The sequence below is a fragment of the Jaculus jaculus genome, chromosome 11 (assembly GCF_020740685.1).
Source record: "Jaculus jaculus isolate mJacJac1 chromosome 11, mJacJac1.mat.Y.cur, whole genome shotgun sequence".
Classification (NCBI taxonomy): domain Eukaryota; kingdom Metazoa; phylum Chordata; class Mammalia; order Rodentia; family Dipodidae; genus Jaculus; species Jaculus jaculus.
Genome location: NC_059112.1, coordinates 111,522,808 through 111,536,722, shown reverse-complemented (window position 1 = coordinate 111,536,722; position 13,915 = coordinate 111,522,808). Strand labels below are relative to the sequence as shown.

General features: G+C 46.4%; 1 protein-coding gene across 4 annotated transcripts in view; it reads right to left on the bottom strand.

The window, feature by feature from the left end:
• The window catches only part of Ift140 (intraflagellar transport 140), a 92,029-nt gene that overhangs the window by 61,597 nt on the left and 16,517 nt on the right, over window positions 1-13,915 (bottom strand). For all 4 annotated transcript variants that reach the window (XM_045161592.1, XM_045161593.1, XM_045161594.1 and 1 more), the window contains 7 exons: window positions 13,642-13,863; window positions 8,515-8,636; window positions 8,246-8,388; window positions 5,617-5,792; window positions 1,947-2,038; window positions 1,177-1,283; window positions 525-670 (listed from right to left, as the gene is read on the bottom strand). In XM_045161592.1, coding sequence (XP_045017527.1) covers window positions 525-670; window positions 1,177-1,283; window positions 1,947-2,038; window positions 5,617-5,792; window positions 8,246-8,388; window positions 8,515-8,636; window positions 13,642-13,863 — 1,008 coding nt within the window. The remainder of the gene's footprint in view (window positions 1-524; window positions 671-1,176; window positions 1,284-1,946; window positions 2,039-5,616; window positions 5,793-8,245; window positions 8,389-8,514; window positions 8,637-13,641; window positions 13,864-13,915) is intronic.

The window sequence follows — 13,915 nt, the reverse complement described above, 5'->3', positions numbered from 1 at the left end:
CTAAGCCATCCTTCCAGCCCCAAAGGCTGTTTTTAATATATTTACATATATGTACATGCATGGGGGAGAGACAGAAGAATGAATAGGTGGGTATATATTAATACCTTATCTACAATACCAAAATTCAAAAGACATTTAAAATTACTTATTTGTTGTTTTTTTGAGGTAGAGTCTCCCTCTAGCCCAGGCTGATCTGGGACTCACTCTGTAGTCTCAAGGTGTCCTCAAACTCACGGCAGCGATCCTCTGCCTTAGCCGTGCTAGAATTAAAGGTGCACATCACCACGCTCAGCTCGAAATTATTTTGTTTTTGTTTCTAGACAAGATCTTGCTGTGCAGTCCAAACTGGTCTGATCTCAAGCTTCTCCTGCCTCAGGTTCATGAGTGCTGAATTTACAGGGATGTGCCACCATATGTACCATTAAAATTTTTCATTATTGTCACTTTTATCACCATTAAGTATTTTCTCCATTTTGTACAGCAGATGAGTGCATCAAATGCCCCTGCAGAGTGACTTGCCATACCTGTATTTGTGTGATGTTTCCTTCAAGCTCGGTAGGTGTTTGAAGAGCCCACGTGTCCTTGCCCTCCACCCACTGGTTGCTTGGGGAACCTGGCACTCTTTTCCACATGGCTACTCGCCCTTTACTGGTACCAGCTGCTAGGAGACCTGCACATGAAAAGCATGTAAATTGAGTCAAAAAGTGGATTTAAGGGGTGGTGGTTGGTGATGATTTTCCAGTTGCCTTCCTCGATGCAAGCCTCCCTAGTGCTCCATTGGTGCTGAGTACTCAGCAGGTGCCATCTCAGTGTCACCCTGCCCCACCTCTAAGCCCCTATCCTTGGTGTGTGTCTGTATGCATGTGCACACACATGCATTCGTGTATTTTCCCTCATGCACACAGCACACATGCCATCTCACGAGGCTTCAGAAGGATACAGGCGTCAGTGTACATACAGTTTGTCACTCATGACCAAATCTTCCCACTATTATGTGAAGTATCAAAGCTTTATTGTCACTTGCTCAGACTTGACTGGCTGTAATGACTGACATTAGTAACAACTTATCATCTTTTTAAATAAGCTCTAAATTTCACTACGATTATTTTTTCTTTCTTTGTGGACACAATGCTTAAAGTTGGTTCTATTACTTTCATGTCAAGCCAAGAATCTCACCTTTGGCTTTACAGAAACAAACACAGTTTATATTCTCTCCTTTTTCAAAGCCAAACTTCTCCTGAGGACTCAGTATATAATTCTCTCCTCGTTCCAGGTCCCAAAATCTGCAATAGAAGGAGGAAAGCCCCACAAAGGGATGCATTAGTGCCCTTCTTTGCTTGATGGCTGTGTCAAGCCTGTACAGCAAGCTCTCAAGACAGGAAAGAGACATGTTCTTTAGATTCTTGGTACAAGAAAAGAAAGCACTGTTAAGCCCAGGACTGCTTCGTATCTTTTATAATGAGAACAGCTGTAAAGACAGTTCATGTTCATATATGACATTAGGGATGAACGGGACACAGGAACATCAACCACATATGGCAACACAAAGAAGGCACACACCACATTTAGCTGAAGTGGCCAAAAAAGACTAAAAGATCTGCTTCTATCTATGCCAATCTCAAAAACCATGCAGAGGTAGGTATAGTAGTGGACACCTGTGGTCCTAATTACTTGGGAGACTGAGGCAGGAACATTGCTTGACCCAGGAGTTGGAAACGAGTCAAGGCAACAACCACATCCCAAGAACAAAACAACAAAACAACCCCCAGCCCCCAAACCAGGCAAAGAGACTCCAGGAATAGCTACTGTAGTTACGCTACCTGAATGACAGGAGTGGGAAGTACAGGGAGGGTATGTCTAACGTAAGGAAGATTATCATAATTTTGCATTTTCCCATTTCATAACGTGAGTTTCCCCGGGGTCTGCTTTTGAAGACAAGCTCTCACCTGAGTACGGCTTCTCCTATCGCTGTCACAAGAAGGCAGTCCTCAATCAAAGCAATGTCTGCCCGGCGACCCGTTTTCCCACTCAGCTTTACCTGTGCAAGAAAAAAAAACAACTTGATTTAACTCCAATACTCACTTTTTAGAATGTTAAATAAAGGCAACCTAATCAAGGGGAAAAAAAAAAACAACTTGAAAGAAACATGTGACTCTTCTGAGATGCCCACGGCAGTTATCGTCAGCCTGGCATCCAGTCTGCAGGGACAGCATGGCGACTCACCCAGCGGAGGCCACGCAGGACAAACACTGGAAACGGAGGGTGAGCTCCTTCTCAAGGTGCACAGTTGACGCAAACCGCAACTTAGGCACATAACGGGCACTTCTGGAGTGAATGCTAAGCAAACTGGGTGTTCCTAGCTGCATCATGACTGTGCCCGGGGGGCAGGTCTCTCCACGTCCCCACTTTGTAGAGACCCAGGAGCCACTGAGTGAGCAGCTGAGCAGGTACTTGAAGCCAGGTGCATCACCTCAGATCCACGTGGCGAAGCACCTTCAGCTATGTGACTGTGCAGACAGGCCTTTAGGAGGTGATTAAGAGGAAGGAGGGCCCTTGCTGAACAGGACCCTGGCTTTATGAGAAGGTTCGTAGAGAGCTCATCTCAAAGCTCCTGTGTGTTCCCTCTCCCTCTTCATCCTGTCTGTGTCCATGTGAGGGCCCAGAGAAAGGGCAGCTCTCTATAAACCAGGAAGGGGGCTGGCGAGATGACTTAGTGGTTAGCGCACTGGCCTGTGAAGCCTCAGGACCCAGGTTTGAGTCCCCAGTCCCGTGTAAGCCAATGCATGCATCTAGAGTTTGTTTGCAGTGGCTAGAGGCTCTGGCATGCCCATTCTCTTTCTTATAACTAAATAAATAAACAAACAAATAAATAGCTGGGAGTGGTGGTGCAAGCTTTTTTTTTTAATTTATTTTTATTTTTATTGATTTATTTGAGAGCAACAGAGAGAGGAGGAGGAGGGGAGAGAGAGAGAGAGAGAGAGAGAGAGAGAGAGAATGGCGTGCCAGGGCTTCCAGCCACTGCAAACGAACTCAAGACGTGTATGACCCCTTGTGCATCTGGCTAACGTGGGTCCTGGGGAATCGAGCCTCAAACTGGGGTCCTTAGGCTTCACAGGTAAGCACTTAACCGCTAAGCCATCTCTCCAGCCCGTGGTGCAAGCTTTTAATCCCAGCACTCAGGAGGCAGAGGTAGGTGGATTGCTGTGAGTTTGAGGCCAGCCTGAGACAATATACTGAATTCCAGGTCAGCCCGAGCTAGAGTGAGACTCTACCTTGAAAGACCAATAAATAAATAAATAAAATAGGGCTGGAGAGATGGCTTAGTGGTTAATACACTTGCCAGCAAAGCCAAATGACACCCGGGTTTGATTCCCTAGTAACCACATAAAGCCAGATGCGCAAGGTGACACATGCGTCTGGAGTTTGTTTGCAGTGGCTAAAGGTCCTGGCACACCCATTCTCCGTCTCTCTGTCACTCAAATAAATAAATAAAATGTTTTTAAAAATATAAGTCAGGCCGGGCATGGTGGCACATGCCTTTAATTCCAGCACTCGGGAGGCAGAGGTAGGAGGATCACCGTGAGTTCGAGGCCACCCTGAGAATACAGAGTGAATTCCAGGTCAGCCTGGGCTAGAGCGAGACCCTACCTCTAAGCCAGGAAGAGAACCTTTGCCACAAAATAAATTGGCCGCAGCTCTGATTCGGGACTTCCAGTCTCAAGAACTGTGAGTAAGAAACATGTATGACTATTTGTTAAGGCGGCCCAAGCTAAGTCAGACACCAGGTCCACATGACTGTTGCTACTTAACAACCATTGCTGCTATAAGATACAATAAATTCTGTAACTTACAGCATTCTCTGAGGAGTGGCTCATTGGTCTAGGGGCATGATTTGTCACTTAGGATGTATGAAAGTTCAGCATCTTCAAGAATCATACATTTTTAAATTTAGTTGGAGCCAGCATGGTGTTGTATGCTTTTTAATTTTTTTTTTTTTTTTTACTTTCGAGGTAGGGTCTCACTCTAGCTCAGGCTGACCTGGAATTCACTATGTAATCTCAGGGTGGGCTCAAACTCATATTGATTCTCCTACCTCTGCCTCCTAAGTGCTGGGATTAAAGGCATATGCCACCACACCTGGCTGGTGCATGCTTTTTTTTTTTTTTTTGGTTTTTCGAGGTAGGGTCTCACTCTGGCCCAGGCTGACCTGGGACTCACTATGTAGTCTCAGGGTGGCCTCAAACTCACAGCGATCCTCCTACTTCTGCCTCCTGAGTACTGGGATTAAAGGTGTGTGCCACCATGCCTGGCTGGTGCATGCTTTTAATACCAGTACTGGGAAGGCTGAGGTGGGAGAAGGTCCAGGCCAGCCTGGGACTCCATAGTGAACTCCAGGTTAGCCTGGGCCAGAGTGAGACCCTACCTTGAAAAACCAGAACCAAACAAACAAACCCCCCAAAAGAACAACAACAAAAAAACTCCACAAAAATAAACCTCCCCCATTCCATAAAAAAGGTCATGGGGGCTCAGGTTTATAACCATACAGGCAGGCTAAGGCAGATCAAGAGTTCAAGACCAGGGCTGGAGAGATGGCTCAGCGGTTAAGCGCTTGCCTGTGAAGCCTAAGGACCCTGGTTTGAGGCTCAATTCCCCAGGACCCACGTTAGCCAGATGCACAAGGGGTGCACACGTCTGGAGTTCGCTTGCAGTGGCTGTAGGCTCTGGCACACCCATTCTCTCTGTATCTGCCTCTTTCTCTCTCTGTCTGTCACTTTCAAATAAAACATAAATAAATAAATGAAAAAAATAAAAAAAGAGAGAGTTCAAGACTAGCCTAGGCTGCACAGGTGTTCTCTCATCCAGGAGTGTGTGGCACCTGATGTCTTTACAGTGGACCTCTCATCCATATGGAAGGTGTCAGAAACGCACCACAGTCTGTCCTTCATGGACACAGAGTCTTAGAACACTGTAATTCAAGCAGGGTAATGAACACACCCATTGTGTAAAAAAAAACTGCACATACCTGGGTAGATAGCAGCTGTGAGAGACATGATATGGAAGCCCCTTGCAGTGGATTCTGGGTGACCTTACCCAAGCTTTGGGACAGCCAACCCTCAGAGCCCTCTCCCTGCACATACCTAGAAAATGGGGCAATTTAGCTTTCCCATCTAGCTATATTGTGGCCTTCCAATGACATCCTGCAAGTGAGTGGTATTCTTTGGTCAGCTCAAGCTCACTAGCTGAGAGAGCACAGCCTGGGGGCATGCGCAGGCTCCCCTGGCCCTCTCCACACCGCCAGACACTGGAAAATCTTTTGGTTCCTCACCTGTGCAGTGGCCTATAGTGAAAAGCAGTACTGAGCTGAGGTAGCCCGGGGTTACAGGTTAGCCTCGGCTAGAGCTAAACTGCACCTTGGGAATAAATAACAACAACAACAACACAAAGTGATATGGAACTGCCAGCCAGTCTCACTGCTCTGGAGCCCAAGTGACAGTGGTTACTCTGAGAGAGAGAGAGAGAGAGGGAGGGAGAGAAAGAGAGAGAGAGAGAGAGGGAAGCAGCACAGCAGGGGAGCCTGGGAGCCATGCTGGCCCAGAGCCTTGTTCTCCTACCTACCTTCATCACTTCTTCAGCTCCCCCCCCAGGGGCCACCAGATGCAGGGACAGCAGCAGGTTCTCTGTGACCACCACCAGTGCCTCTCTCTTCTCAATGTAGAACAGAGTCTGGATGGAGCTGTCTGCGGATGCCACCTGGGCGGTCTTGCCTTTTTCATTCACATAGTGCACTGTCCCTGGGGACAGAGGGAGGTCACTATGCTGGGGCTCCTGGCTTGTCTGTGTTTCCATGACACCCATGAGCAGCTTTTTCTATCTACTTAAGGATGTTTCCAAAATAAAGCATCTTCTTTATAAGAACTTCAAATATTTGCCATAATGTTTTGCAGGCTACTGTCTCTGAAATCATATCTGACTGGCTAGGTCAGCCTTGGCTTAGCTGTCTATGTATTCCTTATCCACTGCACCCTGAAGGACACCAGTTAGCATCCAGCCCATCGGATTCTTAGCCTCGAAACTCTTCCATCATTTCTGCTAACTTTAGGCTCACTTAGATCCTCCTTACAATGAGCCCCTCAATGATGACCTTGCTCCTTGGCCCCCAGTCCCTGTGTTGGTGAGTCATCTGCCATCCCACCTGGCTCTCTCTGCCCATCCCTCTTTTGTCTTCCCTAGGTCTTGGCTTCTAAGCTGTAGGCATCAACAGGATCACAGAGGCCCTTGTCCTCACCACCTCTTCCTGCCTGCCCTGAGCTGCTGCTCCAACACTGGTCAGCAGGTCTGCCTCCTCTGTTCCTTAAGTATCTCTGGGTGATGGGTAAGGTCCCTGTGAGTTCCCAGGATTCTCTGGCTCTGTCGGAACCTCTGCAGGAGCCTCCTCAGGGGGCCCTTGTGCCCTCTTGTTTAATTTCATTCTGAATCAATAACTAGAGCTCTGATTAAATTCAAGGTTATCTAGGCTGACTGTAACAATAATTTATATTTAATAAGCACATGTTATGTGGCAGGCTCAAGTTTAAGTACTTTTCCAGGCAACAACATTGCAGACACTCCTTTAAACCTGGCTCTTCCACACAGGAAAACTGAAGTCCATAAAGCCCATAGCTTCGGTGACAGACAGAGATCTACAACCCTCCCTAGAGCTGAGACTCTGCCACAGCTCTGCATATCCCTTCTTTCAAGCCACCAGTGTCCTTCCCTCCATGTGCCTCATCTCACTCCATGTCAGAATCTTCCCAAGGTGTCCTCACATCCCCATCACCTCTGGGACTTCTTCCTAAATTCCCTCCTTCATTGGTTCTCTCTCTCAAGAGAGAGAGAAAATTGGCACACCAGGGCCTCCAGCCACTGCAATAGAACTCCAGACATGTGTGCCATCTTGTGTGCATGTGCGGCCTTGCATGTTGTGTCACATTGTACATCTGGCTTACGTGGGATCTGGAGAGTCGAACATGGGTCCTTAGGCTTCGCAGGCAAGTGCCTTTACTGCCAAGCCATCTCTCCAACCTGGTTCTATCTCTCTGCATCCTAAAAGGAAAGGTTTCACCTATTCAAAACTACAAACCCCACAATTCATCAGAGCAGGCTGCGTGGTGCTGCCATTGGCAGCAATCTCCCTCCTTCTCAAGCCTACCTACTTCCTTCAGCTCTCCTCTCTTCTGCCAGACACGTGACTGTCAAAGCCACTTCCTTCAGCTCTCCTCTCCTATCTCTGCCAGACATGTGACTGTCAAAGGCTCTTTCCCTTGAGCGTCACAGTACATCTGTTTCAGCCTTGGCTAGGATGCCTGTTTCCTGCTTACAATGAGCAGCAATGGCATTTAAACCAACAGATAGGAGCTGAGCACGGTGGTGCCTGTGACCCCGGCCCTCAGGAAGCTAAGGCAGGAGGACTGCCATGAATGTTAGGTTAGCCTGAGCTCAAAACCCCACAAAAATCAGCAGGAGGTACTTAGCCCAGACTGCATGGACGTGAGTACAGGTTGCAAGTGCAAACCGTTTCCATCCTTCTCATGCTTCATTATTGGAGATGGCATACAGCAGGTGCCTGATAATTACGTAAACTGAGTAATGGGGAGCCACAAAAGAATCTTTAGAACCGCCTCCACTGTGTCTGATGATATGTAGTGACAGTGGAAGTCCTGATTAAAAGCTTCCTCAGAGCTGGGTACAGCTGCACTTCCCTATAACCCCAGCACTTAAAGAGGTTGAGGCGGAAGACTCGTCAGTTTGAGGCCAGCCTGGGCTACACAGTGAATTCTTACATTTTTTAAAAAAAAGAGAGACAAAAAAGAAAATAAATGTTTTTGTTTGTTTTTTAAGGTATGGTCTTGCTCTAGCCCAGGCTGACCTGGAATCCACTATGTTGTCTTAGGATGGCCTTGAACTCACAGCAATCCTCCTACCCCTGCCTCCCAAGTTTGGGAGTAAAGGAGTGTGCCATCAACTCTAGCAGAAATCATTTCTTTAGGAGAACTCTTTCACAAAAATGAAAGTGGCCTCACCTCTGCCATGGCAGATCCAAGCACAGCGTTGTCCACATAGGAAAACACTTGCAGAGAACCCAAGTCCTGAAAGTGCTTGTGGAATTACTGCATAAATTTTACACAGAAGCACTACTGCCAGCCTAAGATCCTGGCCAGAATCCCCTCACATGCTGACTTCTAGAGTCCTATCTCAAATTCCTTACCATCCACCAGACTGACAAAGAATGATAGTCCTTCTTGAGACCCTGTCTTCAGGAAGCTCCCAGAGCTGCTTTTCCTCCAGTTAAACATGTCCAGGGCTTTCTCATCCCCACTCACTGCCGCCTTTGCCAACTGCACCAGATCTCTGAGAGCAAAGACACACTAGTCAGGATTCATGGAATGATCAGGGGCTGGGCCCACTTGGGTCATGAACCAACCTCCTCCCACAAGTAAAGGAAGACAGGCCAGAACACCGGGGTCACACACTTACTCTCCAGGAGGGGGAAGCCGGAAGATGCAGTGGGTGAGGTGTTTCCCATACTCGTGTTTCAAGAGAGGTGTTCCCTGCACACGGCCTCGTTGGTCCAACCTCCATAGGAGCAGGACTCCAAGCTGTAAGAGGCCAACAGCATGTGTGAGCAAATATCCTTACAGGAGCACTGGTGAAAGGTGAATGATACTAGGCTATTCCTCAAAAAGAACTGTGGCACTACATTTGACCCATGGAAATTCCAAGCCATTCAGAAGTTTTCACCTCCTCCCCTTCATCATTCCCTAAAGATAGGAGCTCACTTGTTTAGTTCCTCACATCAAACTGATATTTGGCATGGACTAATTTACAGAAAGACTGCAAAGATGACACACAGTTCCTGTATATGACATCCCAGCCCTCAGGAGGCAGGGATAGCCATGAGTTCAAGGCCAGCCTGAGGTGACGTAGTGAATTCCAGGTCAACTTGGGCTAGAGTGAGAACTTACCTTGAAAAACAAAAACAAACAGATGTTTTCTGTCAGCTTTTTGCCTGTTGAGTTAGGAATGTGAACCCGAGGTAAATGGTTTAGGAACTAAATTGGAGACGCCTCTGCCTCATTTTTGCCACCTTCTGGCTTGGTATCCCAAACAATGTGTGTTGAACCGCCCCAGGGCCCAGGCCTGGAAATTTTTGCCACATCTTAATCTTCCTAAAGGCTAAAACCTAAAGGTGGCCCTATTGCTTGGGGCCTGTGGTGGCATAGACACCGTAGCAGGCACACACACCACGTCCATGAGGATGCAAAGTCTCGCCAATTCCATGGGAGTTCCTGTGATCAAGGCTGTCTCCACGTTCAACTTTTCTTAATTTATTTCATGCAACATAACTAGTTACAGCGAGCCTATAAGAAGTACTGCCCCTGAGGTGAAACCAGCCTTATTTGTGAATGCGAACAGGCAGTGAGTATTCCGGTAGCTTTTTGGTGGCATGTTATTATGCCAAAATATGACTAAAATGCTGAGTGCCCTGATAACACATCACTGAGAAGTCTGGCTAAAGACTGGTTTGTCGGGCTGGAGAGATGGCTTAGTGGTTAAGGCACTTGCCTGTGAAGCCTAAGGCCCCAGATTTGCTTCCCCAGGACCCACATAAGCCAGATGTACCAGGGGGTGCATACATCTGGAATTCATTTGCAGTGGCTAGAGGCCCTGCCGTGCCCATTCTCTCTCTCTCAAATTTAAAAAAAAATTTAAAAATATTTAAGCTGGGTGTGGTGGTGCACACCTTTAGTCCCAGCACTCGGGAGGCAGAGATAGGAGTATTGCTGTGAGTTCGAGGCCACCCTGAGACTACATAGTAAATTCCAGGTCAGCCTGGGCTATAGCGAGACCATACCTTGAACCTCCCCCCCCCCAAAAAAAAGAGAAAAGACTGTTTGTCACCTGTTGGGATAGAGGTTTACTTGATCCTTATATGGGGCTCTGTAAGAAACACGAGGAAGGGATGATGGCCTGACCTGTGTAACATTCTACCTTCATCTCTATCAATAGGACTTCATTGGTGGGAACCCTGGAAAGTGTCCACTTCTAGGTACAGTCACCTTCTCAGGTACTGCTGACTGGCATATATGAGTGAGTTGGTCTACAAAATCCCTTCCCTGAGTCTAGACTTGAACCAAAGTTGTCCTGAATCCAGCTGTGCTCTTGTCTAGGACTACAGGACAGCCTGGTGGCTTAAGACTGACTAAGTGCAGCTTCTTGCTTTGGCCAGCCTGGCTTGGTTCTACAGGTGAGCACAGCAGGGGCTCTGGTGGGCCATGGAGAAGCCTGATGTCACTCCTCGTGAGGGAGGCTTGCTCATTCGTTTTTTAAATTTTTCTTGGGGGGTGGTTTCGAGGTAGGGTCTCACTGTAGCTCAGGCTGACCTGGAATTCACTATGTAGTCTCAATGTGGCCTTGAGCTCACAGCGATCTTCCTACCTCTGCCTCCCAAGTGCTGGGATTAAAGGCGTGCACCACCACGCCCAGCTGGTTTGTTCATTTTGTATACTTCTCTTCTGCTCCAGTTCATAATCAAATTAGTTCTAGCACAGTATTAGATTGTCTGAGAAGGATTACGTATTTCTTAAACAGTTTTACTCAAGAGACTTAGCTCACACCTGGGTTTCATTTTATGCCTGAGTAATCTATTTTGTTAGTGTTTCTTAATTTTGTCAAGATGAGTATGATGAAATGCAATAATCTTGAATTATTCTATTTCAGACAAGGATTATCAGATTGTTCCTCAGCAGGAAGGTGGGAATGATTACCAAGGAAGTGCGAATCTGGGGGTCAGGACAATGCCATTAGGTAGGAACTAAACACAACACAAAAGAAAACTCACCTAGAAAAAAAGGAATAGCCCCATAGAAACATGGCAAATGACATTAAAGTAAAAAGAAACACCAATGGTCACTGGATGCACATTGTTGTGCTATTGAGACATAACGACACTTCTTCCTTATTCTCTTGTACTTGGGGTTTTCATATTGCTATTTATATGAAAGGGGGCCAGGTGAATATGGATGCCTCAGGGCCTCTTGCCACTGCAAACACACTTCAGACACATATGTCACCTTGTATATCTGGAACTGAACCCAGGCTGTCAGCTTTGCAAGCAAGCACCTAAGTCATCTCTCCAGGCCTTGGTTTTTAACTAAATGAAAATATAACTTATTTAACCAGCTGATAAACATTTCAATGGTTTCCAGTCTTATTCTGTACAGATAAAGGCACCTTGTATCATTTTGCATGTGCTTATAATATAAATGCAAGGGGAAAGACAAAAAATGCAAGGGAACTGGTCTGTCTCTCTCAAATAAATAAATAAAAATATTAAAAGACGAAATGCAAGGTGAGCCAACAGGGCTCAGGATGTATGTCCTTATAGGGTGTGTTTTGTTTTGTTAGGGTGCTGGGGATTGAATTCAGCATTCTTCCACTGAGCCAGTGCCTAATCCCATACCCCCGCTCTTGTGGTTGGATGGATATCACCCAAAACACTAACTGTGGGCTTGTACCAACTAACAGCTGGTCACAGTGTACGTGTTTCCCCACAGAGGAAGTGTTAGATATGAGACCTTCGCTTAGAAAAGTAGCATCTTGTGCTGGAGAGAAGGCTCAGTGGTTTAGGTGCTTGTCCATAAAGCCTAATGACTGGGTTTGATTCCCCAGCACCCACATAAAGCCAGATGCACAAAGCGACACATGCATCTGGAGTTTGCAGTGGTTGTTGGTCTTGGCATGCCCATTCTCTGTCTCTCTTCTCTCTCTCTCTCTCTACTTGCAAATAAATGAATACAAATATTAACAGAAAGAAAATTAGCATCTCTTGAAAGCTAGTGATGTAGTCAGCAGAGTTCTTGCCTAACATGACTACAGAAAAATCTCCATGGTACAGAATAAAATGATGACAGCAAGAAACAGTGTGTATATTAAGCCATAGCTTATTTTATTTATTTAGACACTGGAAGAGTAAGCATGGGTGCACCAGGGTCTGCTGCTATTGCAAACAAACTCGAGACAATGCACAGCTTTGTATATCTAGCTTTACCTGGGTACTGGGGAATTGAACCTGGGCCATTAGACTTTGCAAGCAAGTGTTTTTAACTACTGAGCCATCTCTGCAGCCCAAATTCTATATTTTAAAATGAAGCAGGGGGCTGGAGGGACTGCTTAGTGGTTAAAGCAGTTGCCTGCAAAGCCAAAGGATTCCCAGGACCCACACATGCCAGATGTACAAGGTGGTGCATGTGTCTGGAGTTTGTTTGCAATAGCTGAAGGCCCTGGTGTGCCCATTCTCCCTCTCTATCTGCCTCTTTATCTCTCTCAAATAAATAAAATAAAATTTACTTAAAATTAAGCAAGGCTGGAGAGATGGCTCAGTGGTTAAGGCACTTGCCTGCAAAACCTAACAACCCCAGTTTGATTCCCTGGTCACCATATAAAGCCAGATGCACAAAGTGGCGCATGTGTCTGAGGTTTGTTTGCAGAGGCTAGAGGCACTGGCACACCCATTTTCTTTCTACTTGAAAATAAATACAAAATGTTTAAAATAGGACATGGTGGCATGTGCCTTTAAGTTTGGACTCAAAGTGTCAATGTCATGAAAGACAAGAAAAAGCAAGGGAGGGGGGGAGAGGGAAAGAAAGATAGACCACGAAATTGGTCTTGGCTAAAATGTGAAAGACAATGACAGATACTGAAGACAGCAGGAGAAATTTTAATATGAACTGCACATAGGGTAGAAGTATTGTGTTTAGTTTCCTGAATGTGACCAATAATTTGTGGTTATGTAAACAGCACACTAGCTTTTGGGTGACTGACACCTACGGTTTAGGAGTGAAAGATCACGATGTCAGTGGTGAATGTGCAAACATTCAGGAACAAGCACACACAAGAAGCGAGACAGCAGATGTATCAGTGAGCCCATGCGAAGGACAGCTTGGTATTCCTCCCACTTGCCTCTCAACTTCTCCCAAGGCTTGAAAAGTGTGTGTCTGCGTCTCTGAAAAAGAAGCCGGGGAGATCCTACACAGCACGTGTGCTGGAGGGTCTTTTACTCTACAAGCCTTTCACAAGTCTTCGTCTCTGACATACACCAATGGGTTACCTTCAGTTAAAATAAACAAACACATTGTAAGATTTCTGCTGTACATGAGTCAAACCAGGGTTTCTCAGCCTCATTCTTCCGCTTAAGTTATGATTAAAGAAAAGAGTCTCCTAACACTTCAAAATGTCCCCAATTAATAAGCCCTGTCTGTGACAGACACAGCACTCCTGGGTCACGAGGAATGTGTTTATTGACGTGGATGATTCTGGAGTGCCACAAAGGTGATGATGGTATATTGGGCACTCACCCCATTTCTGCTGATGCAATTTCCTAACAAAATTTACTTTTAAATTATAGACCTACCTACCTTTGCCATACAATGGTATCAGAATAAATATGTCAAAGCTTGCTTCAATTATAAAATAAAATCTGCAGTAACACCTAGAAGGATGAGTTGAAACTGGGAAGCACGCATTGTAAGTAATGTGGTCTTTAGCACCCTTCACTTCATGCACCCTAAAGCATGCTGGGGGGGAGAGTCCCTGGGCACTTACCCTGTCTCCAGACACCAGGCAGCTCCCACTGGTGCTCCAGCTGAGGATGGCGATGTCAGCAGTGTGTGTCAGGGGCATCGTGTGCTGCTCCTTGTCCTGCTTGTTAAACATTATTACTTCTCCCGTCTCCCAGCCAATAGCCAGGACCAGCCGTGTTGGGTGCCAGCATAGGGAAGTGACCTGGAAGGACCTCTCAATGTGGGTCTCAGGCACAGCTTCTCCCTGGGTAGGACAGGAGGTAAAATCCCACACCGTCAACAGTGGCAGTACTTTT